We start from the raw sequence: 12,484 nt of genomic DNA, 5'->3' as shown, positions 1-12,484 counted from the left end.
TAGTTATTAAGCCGGTTATTTTAGCTCTTTATTATGGAGATAAATAGTTACAATTAATTATTAATGTTTGTTTGTTAATCGGAGAAAAAGTTGGTCAAATGCCTAAAGCCCATAAAATTTTCTCATATTGCGAGTTTTGGCAATTGGTTGTGGGTGTTTGTTGGTTTATTTAATTGGCTTATTTGCTCGGCTTAACTTACAAATCGAGATGGTAGAAAATCAGAAATTAGAACTTACTTGCGTGTTTGATGTGTGACTTTTTTGGTAATTGCATTTGGATTATAAGCCTTAGCAGCATTTTTCTTGGCTCTTTTCTGTTGTTGTTTATAGTGATTATCAACATGAACAATGTTAGAATCAGCATCATCATCTTCATCTTCATCTTCATTACTAATCCTTGCTTCAAGTGCATTTACATTTTGAAGTTGGATCATTATTGAAATCACTATCATAAACAAGAATACTAATCTTACTATTTGGCTCCTCATTTCAAATTCCTAATTTTATTGCTTTATTAACTTTTCTTCTGTTTTTTTTTTTTTTTTTTTTGTTTTATTAAATAATATCCCTAGGATCTAATTAATTAATTGTTGAAAATGGAGTTTAAAATACACTCCTAAAAACTCTAAAATAGGGAAGATAGAAAATGGGAAGCAAGGAGACAAAAGGGGTGATTACTTGGCAAAAATAATGAGCTAAAAAATATAAGGTAGTAAGTTCCTTGGCTTTTTTAAGCTCCAATTTTAGCATATTTTTTAGGTATAATTCTTAAATACGGTAATTTTATTTTTGATAAAGTATTTGATTATGTTTAATATAAATCAAAATGCCAAAATCTTAATTCAAATAGGTGTGTACTTAGCCCTATCAAACAACTCAGATTGGATCAAGTTTGTGTTTGAATCATATATAAACAGGTCAAAAACCCCTTCACAAAAACTCACGCGGTCTAGTTAATTGGGACGCATGTTTTTGTACATCTTATTTCATTGTAAGCAGCAAATCACAGCACCAATAAGAAGTACTAAGGTTCAATATTAGCATATAGAAGAAGCTGATGTATTAAGACTAATAGCTCTCAGCAACCGATCTATGGAAGCTGTAACAGAACTCAACAATTACAACGCAATGAAGGTTTTATTGATTAGTTCATTGGTAGCATTAATCGATGCTCAACAGTGATGAGGAAGACGAAACCAAGGCTCCGACGATAGTTAGCTTATGCAATTATGTCGTACACTCTGATAGTGATTTGTCATAGAACGATCATCAATGAAAGAAAGTAGACGGTCTGAACCGTCATGAGAACTTTTCACTTCAAAAATAACGAAAGCATGATACATAATACGGAACTTGTTTTGTCAAAACAAAAAATTTTAAAGGAATAAAAAGGGCTAATTCACACCTACGTGCTGAACTAATCTTTACTCTCAGCATTTTATACTGCTATTTGTATAATACGGTGAACATGCTTTTGATCTTAGACGGTGTATGATCCTTGGATTGTCTCTATGTCGAGCCCCTTCAGCTTCACCACTGAATCCACATGTCCCTTCAGGGTAAGAAGTTCCCGCAACCTGAAACAACACAAGCAACATAACAAGTGAGCATAAATAAAAATCCAATTCGGGTCATATTCGGGTGAAATGGCTATCGGTTCGTTAATGGTTTCCATTAAATATTTCGAGTCATATTCGAGTGAAATGCCTATCGGTTTGTTAATGAATTCCATTAAATATTTTGGGTCATATTCGGGTGAAATGCCTATCGGTTAAATATGAGTTCCATTAAATATTTCAGGTCATATATTCAAATATCACATCAAGGGAAGCTGGACAGTGATTAGTATTTTTGTGCAAAAGAAGTGCTACACAATACCTCGCCATTTCGGCTCTCCTCTTGGCCTCCTCGGCCATTTGATTGAGCTCGTGGTAACTTGTTCGATCGGTGAACATCGAGGATTCCGGGGCTTGCAGTCCATGAAGGGTTCTTTGCGCGTGTGCCCATTTAAGCTCACGCTCTTCCTTTCCAAAATCTTTCTTCTTTGTGAAGGCAATCTGAGAAATGAAACGACAATTAGTTCCGTGCCTTAATAAAACGAAAACTACTAGTTCACATCGGCAATAACTTGCTACAGTCGTACCCTTTGTTCAATCATGAGATCCCAGGCTCTTCCACTAAGAACATACCGAACGAAGAATTTGACAAAATCTAGTGGGAAATAGAAGATAACGTTGTATAACCAAATCACACCGGCCCAACCCCAACCGATCCCTTCAATTGCGGCAAAGGCCCAATTTGCATATACTGCGATTAAAGTAGCGACCTGCAAGGTGGGAAAAAAATTTAAAGGACTCGACGTAAAATAAGAAGCAAGTGTCATCTAATTGGAATAACATACGGGTTTTCAGAATGAGATATAAAAAGGTTACCAGCTGAGCAATCACAAAAGCACCAACAAGAAATAAGCCGGGACGCTCCACAAAAGACCAACTTCGAGATCGAGTGACAAATATCAGAGCCTGACTAATTGTACTGACTTGAAGGTATATGGCAGATGCAAGTTTGTGTGTGATGATGGCTCTTGCTTCATCGGTTTGAGCTGATTGTCTGTTCAAGTGTGAAACCCCGAATACCCTCTACAAAATAATTAGGTTTTATCAACCCATTGAACTATGCGAACACATTAACGTTATGCAAGTATGTTTGGATGGGAGGAAACAAAGAAAATATGGGACGAGATTTCCTTCATTTGGATAGCAAAAAGGCCGGGAAATAAAGAAAAATCGGATTCACATTTTGTATAAAACAAATCCTTCCAACAATAGAAAGATTAGGAAGGAAAACTTGTCATTTTCCCTCCTCTCTCTTTCCGTCCATTCGCTAATTGTTATCTAAAATAATTAAAGAGAACTAATAAAGAAAAGTAGTTGCATCTATACTAGAAAAACTTCCGAAGAGTGTACATCGAAGAAGAAAAGCTTTCGGGAAATTTTGGGCGGGGGAGTACAAAAGTGGTATTGAATAGTATATTGTCAAAGAATAAACGCGTACCGGAAAGAAATCAGTTTCGTATGCTGCCCAGAAAAATATTACTGTCATCATAGCGAGGTAACTACCAATCACTATTCCAGTGGCAAAAATCTCAGCTAATTTCCAGCTATCGGGCATAGGTGATGGCTTCACTCTATCCTTCGATATAGTCATAATGGTACCTGAACGTCAGATTGATAAATAAAATAGACATAAGAATGCATGTAACCTAGAATAAAAAAATTGTCAATGGAGTGAATGACAAAACCTTTCTCAAAAAAAAAAAATTCCTAGCCAATCAAGTTCATGTTAAAACAAAAATTCAAAATGTTTCATATTTTCTAATCGGACAAACAGGAGTTCAGGGGTGGCACAGGAAATGCAGGGAGGAAAAGCTTCCCATAAACAGTCGCTGGTGAATGGAGGCCTTTTCCTTATCTCCTTATGAATTGCGAATCAAAAAAACAAATTATGATCACTTTTGGCTATTTAAGGGTCATTTTCAGCGAATCACGAATTCAAAAAGCAAATTAACATTCAATTTATGTTACACTGGTTTGCCAGTTAGAGAAAGACTTGCAAATAGAAAAGGAAAATAAATATAATCAGTAAAGAACTCTTTGCTACTGTAGCTTATACTTCGTGGATGAAATCTTGTTAAAAAAATGAACGTCGTTCCAAAATGAATAAAAACAACATAGAAGTCAACAAGTCATGTCACACGTGGACATCCTTAACAATAGATTGGGACATATGACTAAAAGCACCGACGAGCATTTAGCTCTTAGTCCCATTTCAATGGGGATGCCAAGATATGAAACCAATAAGTCCCATTCTTCAATATCCAAAACTCTTGGAATTATAATACCAATTTTGGCATGAGAGAGCACATCAAATAAAACACATACCGTCATTAAGAATGGCAATGATAAGAACCATGAAGGGCGGAAAATCAAACTTCCATATAAGAGCCAGTAGCATGAAGCCAAGCTGTCATTCGGAAATAATAAGGGTAAGGAATTGATTACGGAAGAATCAGACAAATACCAGCCATGACAACTGATAACACTAATAATGTCCTCACAAAGAGTAACTTACCACAATACGAATAGTGATAGAAACAGCATAGATCTGCAAGGAAAAAAAGACTAGTTAAGGTAAAGTTAAGTTCAAGTACAATTGCCCCATCTGTTGTCCAAGGGTCGTCCATTTATTCGCTTTGCGGGAGAAATCATCAACCTCAAAGTAATGGCAATAATGAAAATAACTAATTTAAACTACCGCTTTGACGATAAAACTTACAGTGTAATTTTTCATTCTTTGGAAGATCGCTCGACTTGTCAAAACAGCACTAATAATGACACTTAAACCAGGCTCAGTAAGAACAATATCCGAAGCACTACGAGCAGCATCTGTTGCATCAGCTACGGCTATACCGATATCGGCTTTCTTAAGAGCTGGGGCATCATTCACTCCATCACCAGTCATTCCGCAAATATGTTTACGGGCTTGCAATCTCTTTACAATTTCATATTTATGCTCTGGATCGAATAAAAATGTCAAACCCACAAATATAAGGCAAATCTGAAACCGAAACCATGACAGAAAAAACATTGAAAAGGCTGCAACAGCGGCTTATTACCAGGAAAGACGCCAGCAAACCCATCGGCTTTTTCAATCAGATCATCAATTGGTAACGAAGCAATTGATTCATCCTTACTCTGCCCAAGTAAAGATGATGACGGGTACATGTTGGTACCCATACCCAGTCGACGACCGGTTTCCTTTCCTATTGCCAGTTGATCACCTGACAGTATTATAAAACAAAGTGGCAATATTAGAATCTGGTGTACGAATCCCGAAAAAATGATCTTACAGTGTTGAGATCAGCTTACCTGTGATCATCTTCACATTTACTCCAAGATTCAAAGCCCTCCTTATAGTATCTGCACTGTCATGTCTTGGAGGGTCAAAAAGAGGCATTAAACCGATAAATTGCCATGGACCTCCGGGACTTTCTTTTCGTCCCTCCGGAACTTCCTGCAAAATCAGAGTATCAAAATTTGAACATTCTTGGCACCGATATATGACGGCTTCTTCATGGATGAAAGATCACCTGGTAAGCAACAGCAAGTGAACGCAAGCCACGTTCAGCAAACTTGTCAATAACAGCATGAACTCGTCGTTCTATGTCCGACTTATTGTGGGCCAAGTTCAGAATCTGTAAAGTTAAGATAATAAATTAAGTACGAAACACTCAAACTATATAAAGTAGAATACCAGTCATTAAAACCCAGACTTTATACCTGTTCTGGTGCACCTTTGCTGACCCTATGCATTTTTCCGTCTCTGTCGATGTAAGTCAATGCTGTTCTTTTGTCGGTTGGGTTGAAAGGTAGAAAGTGAACCTCTTGAATGCCAGCCCGAGCCTATAAATAGTGATGATATAATAACCAAACGGGAAACAGGAAGAACAATTAATATAGAATGAAACATAGTATAAGATATTCAATTTACCTCCTTAGGATCAGCCAGCATGCCGACTATTGCAGCATCTATTGCATCTTGGTTTTCCATCCTCGAGGCTTGAGCAGCCATCAACACAACAGTATCTGCATCGACTCCTTTGGCAAACACCTGCAATATAATATCATCATCATCACCCCGATATCCTGCTCGAAAAAAGGGTCTGGTTGAGGGAAGCTGACGAACAATCCATACCAGTACCCCTTGGAAGAGGGTATAAGAGGAATGCGGTCAAATTTACCCCAAAACGAGTAGCAATGCCAAAGAAACAAAAAAAGCCGAAGTACTTACCTCAATCAGATTTTTGTCTACTGTTAGTTTGTTTAATGTCAAGGTTCCAGTTTTATCACTGCAAAGAACATCCATACCAGCCATCTCTTCTATTGCAGTCATTCGTTTTGTAATGGCACCCTACAGAACGTTTTTAAAATCAGGAATTGATCAACGGAAAAATGCATTAAGCAGTCAATACGACCATCCATGACGGTAAAAACGAACCTGCTGTGCAAGGCGATGTGAACCGATTGCCATTGTCACAGAAAGAACAGTAGGCATAGCAATAGGAATTCCTCCAATGAGAAGGACAAGCAAATTGTCGATTCCAGGGCGATATTGGCGGTGTTGAATGGGATACATGACAACGATTTCAACTAACATTCCAACAGCGATAGAACAAATACAAAAGTTCCCTATAGCAGTTAAAACCTACATAATAGAAAACATTTCAGCATCCAACATAACAATCGAAGGAACAGTTCCAAAAAATCGAAATAATATCATAATTTATGTCCTTGCCTTTTGGAAATGACCAACTTGATTTGTCGAGTCAACGAGATGAGCAGCCTTGCCAAAAAACGTGTGCACGCCTGTTGCAATGACTATAGCTTCAATTTCTCCCTGTTTGCAAGTGGAACCCGAGTATACACCATCCCCGGGGCCTTTTGTAACAGGAAGAGACTCTCCTGTTAACGCAGACTGCAACGATTACAGCTTTCAGTTACAACTTATACTTATAATCAGTGAAACATAATTCAAACTTAGTTCGCCTTTTGGATTCGCGATTTGCTCAAAATGGTTCAAAAATAGCCTAAAACCGAGCATGATTCGCCTTTTTAGATTCAGTAAATTCGCAGGGCAATTGGCGAATCATGTGATACTGCTTATAATCTAACAAAACACTATTCCATATTCTTAACAATTAGTAATGAAGCTACCTGATCAATCTTTAAAGGATCCCCATCCAAAAGACGAGCATCAGCTGGGATGATATCCCCAAGTTTAATGCTGATGATATCACCGGGAACCAACACCGCTGCATCTTGCTCACTCCACCTTCCATCGCGCAAGACCTGAAAACACAAAAAGTTAGAACGCCTGCGTAACACGAAAACCGAAAATTATATCAGGAGCATCATTTCTAATCAATGATTTCACAAACATTGAATAGAATACCTTAGCTTTCGGAGCCAAACGTGCCATGAGAGCGGCCGCAGCATTTCCAGCATTGTTCTCCTCAATGAAACTAATTGTTGAGTTAATCACAAGTAGTGTAATAATCCCCACAAAATCTTGCCAATCAGGAGGTTTACCCTGAACATATTAGATGATAATTGATATGAATCACAATCCCAAAAAACAGTATACAATCTACGCCAGAATTTTCCTCAAATGATGGAATATTTAATTTACTGTATAATTAACACTCATGAAATAAGAAATTGTGAAAAATATTTCTTACCCCTCCATTAGCAAGAGCAATAGCCATTATGGCTGCAGCTTCCATAACCCATGAAAGAGGGTTCCACATAAACCCCAAAAACTTCAAGAATTTGCTCTCCTAAACAACATCCAAAACTCAAGATTATGAGCAACTATTAGAAATTAATCGTTCATAATAGTATCATCATAAAACTACAAAATTCCAAATAATTCAGCAAAAATTCAACTAAAAAACCAAAAAAAAATAAAAAATAACACAGTTGTAATATCTAATCATGAATGAAAAAGAATAATTAACCCAAATAAACAAACATCAAAAAGTTCACCTTTTTCTCCTCAAGTTTGTTTGGACCAAAAATTCCTAATCTTTCTTGAGCAGCTTCACTACTAAGACCCTCTTTGGTACATCTTAGATTCTCAAAAACTTCTTCAAGAGGTATATTCTCCTGCAACCCACAAAACAATTCAATAAACCCACAAAAAAATTCAATAAACCTACAAAAAATTCAATAAACCCACAATTCCAAATCAATAAAATATAAAAATTCAAAGCAAAAAATCTATAAAAAAAAAACCCAGAAAAGAAAACGAATTGACAAGTACAGATCCATTACCAAATCAACAGCTTCTTTCAAAACTGCCTCTAAAACTTCAGCCTTTTCACCCATCTTTTCTTCTCTATTCTTTTCACTCAAAACACTTTCTTTTACTCTAAAGATTCAATCTTTTACAGATCATAAGCATAAAAAAAAGCTGCAACAGAAAGACCATGAAAATAGTATAAGAAAGCAGAAAATTAGTAGGTAAGAGAAATACTTGAAATTCTAAAACTACCCATAAATAAATAAATAGAAGAATCAGATTTTTAGAGTATTAGTTAGGGTTTTGAAATAAAAATTGAAACTTTAAGTCATTACCCAACAAATCCCTAAAAAATTTCAAGAATTTGAAACGTTGGGTGCAGAAACAGTTACAGCTGATAACATTACTCAATAGAAGTAATGTTTATGTTTTCTATCTCATCGGCCCTCAATTTCTTTAAATAAAAAAATTTCTACTAATTTATAGGAGTATTTTTTTTTTTTTTTCTAAAAATAATTAAAATACATTGGAAAAGGCAAAAAAATAGACTAAAATTTCTGAATAGTAGTCATTAACTACAAAGAGCCATGTGCCTCTAGTCTTGTTCAATTATGGCCCAATTGATTGATTCTAATTCATCTTGTATAGATATTTTTATTTTATTTTTTTCACAAATTTCAATTTAAGATGGATTTATAGTAAATTAGACCTACATAATAATTCAACTACATGAATTAAAAGATTTACTTTTATACTTAAAAGAGAAATTTGCAAAAAAACACCTTTTAAAACCCCTTTTTTGCAAAGAAACACCTTTTATAATTTTTTTTGTAAAAAAACACCTTTTAAGAGACTTTTTTTAAAAAAAGACACCTTAAATCAGTTTCCGGTGACTTTTGTCAACTTTCCGGCGTTGACTATGCCAGTCAACGCCGGAAAGTTGACAAAAGTCACCGGAAACTGATTTAAGGTGTTTTTTTTAAAAAAAAAGTCAAGGTGTTTTTTTACAAAAAAAATTATAAAAGTGTTTCTTTACAAAAAAGAGTTTTAAAAGGTGTTTCTTTGCAAATTTTCCTTATTATTATTATTATTAATTTTTTTAAAATTTTTTTTTATTTTTTTTATATTATTAAAAATAAATTTTTTTAAAAAAATAATATTAATAATAAAAATAAAAATAAAAATAAAAACAAAAATTTTAAAAAAAGTTAAAAAAAATTTAAAAAATTTAATAATAATAAAAAAAATAAAAAGTATAAAAAAATATAAAATAACAATAATAATAATTAAAAAAATAATAATAATAATAAAATAAAAAATAAAAATTAAATTAAAAAAATATTTTTTTTAAAAAATAAGAATAATAATATTTATTATTATTATTATTATTATTAATTTTTTTAAATTTTTTTTAACTTTTTTTAAAATTTTTGTTTTTATTTTTATTTTTATTTTTATTATTAATATTATTTTTTTTTTAAAAAAATTATTTTTATTATTATATAAAAAAAAATAAAAAAAAAATTTTTTAAAAATTAATAATAATAATAATTAGGGAAATTTGCAAAGAAACACCTTTTAAAACCCTTTTTTGTAAAGAAAAAGCTTTTATAATTTTTTTTGTAAAAAAACACCTTTTAAGAGACTTTTTTTTAAAAAAAACACCTTAAATCAGTTTCCGGTGACTTTGGTCAACTTTCCGGCGTTGACTGGCATAGTCAACGTCGGAAAGTTGACAAAAGTCATCGGAAACTGATTTAAGGTGTTTTTTTTAAAAAAAAGTCTCTTAAAAGGTGTTTTTTTAAAAAAAAGTCTCTTAAAAGGTGTTTTTTTACAAAAAAAATTATAAAAGGTGTTTCTTTACAAAAAAATGGTTTTAAAAGGTGTTTCTTTGCAAATTTCCCTACTTAAAATTATCACTTTAGTTGCTTATTGTTTAATGTTTACTTAGTCAATTAGAATGTCAAAACTTACATTTTTCATATATTCTTCATCTTATCATATTTGCTATATTTGACATTTTATGCAATTAAAATTTTATTTTGATTATTTATATATTGAATTATGTATAATTAAGAATTATAAAAAAATATATAATGAAAAAATACGATTAGATGATTTAAACATGTATTTATTTGTCTGTGTTTTTTCTTACACATTAGGCATAATAATATATAAATAAGCTTAAATAATGAAATAATTGTAATGTAAAAAATATTTCATAATAGAAAAAATATTAAAATACTCACATTAGTTATTTAAAAAGTCACTTTATAACATGTCTTACTATGAAAGGGTTCATTTAACTTACTTATTAATTCATTATATAAAAAAAGGGGGGAGATTTTTGATTAATTTATAGAGGCAAACACTGATAAATTTGGCCTTTTTCTTGAGATTATCAGAACAATTAAGTGGGTTGTTTTACCTAATCTTATAAGATTAGTCTTATGCAATAAATTAAATAAACTAATTACACTTAGAAGTGGTCAAAATACAGTACAATTGCTGTCAAATTGGTCTGTAATAAAAATAAGGTATATAATTCCGTACAAAGTGGCACGTATAAGTTCAACATTGTCATTTAATTAATTATTATTATTATTATTACTCAATTTGGCCTAATTATGTGATTATACTCCCACCGAATATTAATAAACTGTGTGATGTAACTTGTAGAAGTATATATTGGGTACGGTCTACAAATGTACATATACTCTATTTTAAGGTATACTTCCTCCGTTCCATAATTGTTGCTACATTTGCATGGGCACGGGAATTAAGAAAAGTGATTGACCTACACTGTAGCTGATTGTTTACTTTATAAAGTATAGTATTTTATTATTGTTAATTGAAAAAGAATAAGGAAAAATAGGTTGTTAAGTTACTTTATAGAGTATAGTATATATTTTATTATAGAGTATAGAGTATAGAGTAGGATAAAAATAGGGATAGATAGAACTTTAAATGATTGTTTTATTACTAAAAACGGAAATGTAGCAAGTAATATGAAATTGCCAAAAATAGAAAATGTAGCAAGTATTATGGAACGGAGGAAGTATATTGGGTACGGTGTATACTCATTTTTGGAATTGGGGCTTTATCAAACCACCATGTATTTAGGACAATGGATGATAAGTATACCAATTTAAAATAAAAATTCAAGTTCCAAATATTTTACTTGGTTAATAACAACTTCCAAATCACAAGCCTTTAATTATATTTATACATATTTTGCATAAAACAATATCTAAAAATGACATTATTATTGAACTAAATGATAATATTAAAGATTCATTAAGTATAAATTCCCTTCACACACTCTCTCTGTCTCGATACTTTTTAGTTATGAACATCTTTCTCTTATTCTTAGATTCACAACTTAATTTATTTTTATTTAATTTAACTTAATTTTATAAGTAAAGGCCAAAAATTATAATTTCTATTCAAGAAGAAATATTCAAAAAGTAAGTATAGAGATGAAGCCACCTCTGATCGTCAGTTCCTTCCGCCCCTAACTAAGTTAAGGATGACCCAAACTTAAATCTTAATTATACTAAGTTAGAATTAGTTGACGTAATTACTGTAACAACATATTTTAAGGAATAAAATTTTGGACTAAAGTGCTCATAAAATAATTTTTAGTAATAAGCTAAAACAATGGAGCCTACATCTAACACAACACCTTTCAATAAAGATAAAATAATATGGTATTAAGATAAAAAAATATAGCAACTAAAAAATATTTTCATTCGAAAAAAACATACATAGAAGTATTTTTAATCAAAAAAATATATGATCGCTTATTATTTATGCGTTCTTCTAACTTCAACATAGATCAAAGAGAATCAAAAGAAGGGGTGGGCTTTCAAATGTTGCACCAAAGACCGAAAAGTACGATAATCGAAGGTTAGGCCATGAAGAACTTGAAGAGCCAATCCACTATCGGTAATAGTAGTACCAAGATTGTTAAGAGTAGTTGCAAGATTTTAAAGTTCATTACAATAAGCCTTAACATTAGAAAAGAGAGAAAGTTCTTTGAATTGAGACTCAAGATGAAGAATATGGGAAGTTTTATCGTTTTGAAAATTGTTTTCAATTTGGTTCCAAGCATCAAGAGCACAATCTTCGGGATGCACTATAGATTGGAGAAGAGTCGGACTAATAGACAATAGTACCATAAAGCCATGTGCGAACAATGTCATCAAGGCGTTGGCATTCGGAGTCCTGAGGAACCGATGCTTTAGAGAAGTCATCGGGAATAATATAATTATAATAAAGCGAGCTATAAAGGGCTCAATAAGAATCGAAAACGAGCGTATGTAAATAGAATAATTAATGAATGATTTAAATATTATAAATGACAATGTCGATGGGAATTAATATTTTTTTTCAATTTAATTATTATAAATGGTAATATAATTGTTTTAAATTGATATATGAGATTAAAATAATTTTTAGTAATAAAATGGGCCGAATTGGGCTGGGTCGGGCTTTGAAAGTCCGATCCATTTAAAACCCATATTAAATTTAAAAGACCCTTATCCAATCCGACTCATAATTACTTAGACCCAGCCCTTATCCGGTCCATTAAACATCCCTTGTGGTGGCAGAAAGGGAGGCC

The 12,484-nt window shown here is 32.4% G+C and overlaps 1 protein-coding gene across 1 annotated transcript; it reads right to left on the bottom strand.

The window, feature by feature from the left end:
* Window positions 1-1,273: 1,273 nt before the first annotated feature.
* On the bottom strand, window positions 1,274-8,351 carry LOC130800359 (plasma membrane ATPase 3). Its single transcript, XM_057663843.1, has 22 exons — window positions 8,196-8,351; window positions 7,893-8,031; window positions 7,605-7,724; window positions 7,298-7,396; window positions 7,012-7,149; window positions 6,774-6,908; window positions 6,355-6,534; window positions 6,058-6,264; window positions 5,851-5,970; window positions 5,551-5,670; window positions 5,340-5,462; window positions 5,150-5,254; window positions 4,929-5,073; window positions 4,676-4,840; window positions 4,336-4,574; window positions 4,132-4,164; window positions 3,942-4,023; window positions 3,055-3,215; window positions 2,433-2,639; window positions 2,144-2,326; window positions 1,879-2,057; window positions 1,274-1,577 (listed from the first exon to the last, which is right to left on the bottom strand). Exons 2-22 carry the CDS (start codon window positions 7,944-7,946, stop codon window positions 1,481-1,483), a joined length of 2,892 nt encoding a protein of 963 aa, XP_057519826.1. The 5' UTR covers window positions 7,947-8,031; window positions 8,196-8,351; the 3' UTR covers window positions 1,274-1,480.
* Between the last annotated feature and the right edge of the window lie 4,133 nt (window positions 8,352-12,484).

Source organism: Amaranthus tricolor, chromosome 14 (assembly GCF_026212465.1).
Source record: "Amaranthus tricolor cultivar Red isolate AtriRed21 chromosome 14, ASM2621246v1, whole genome shotgun sequence".
Taxonomy (NCBI): domain Eukaryota; kingdom Viridiplantae; phylum Streptophyta; class Magnoliopsida; order Caryophyllales; family Amaranthaceae; genus Amaranthus; species Amaranthus tricolor.
The sequence above is the reverse complement of the archived record's forward strand: the minus strand, read 5'-3'. Positions and strand labels throughout refer to the sequence as shown.

What these genes read in the sequence shown, in the direction of transcription:
- LOC130800359 (XM_057663843.1), bottom strand. Translation starts at nt 7,946, where the DNA reads ATGGGTGAAAAGGCTGAAGTTTTAGAGGCAGTTTTGAAAGAAGCTGTT. An exon ending in TTGCTCTTGCTAATGGAGGG is followed by an intron (nt 7,150 to 7,297) that starts GTAAGAAATATT and finishes TAATATGTTCAG; the next exon opens with GGTAAACCTCCTGATTGGCA. An exon ending in AGGAGAGCCGAAATGGCGAG is followed by an intron (nt 1,578 to 1,878) that starts GTATTGTGTAGC and finishes GTGTTGTTTCAG; the next exon opens with GTTGCGGGAACTTCTTACCC.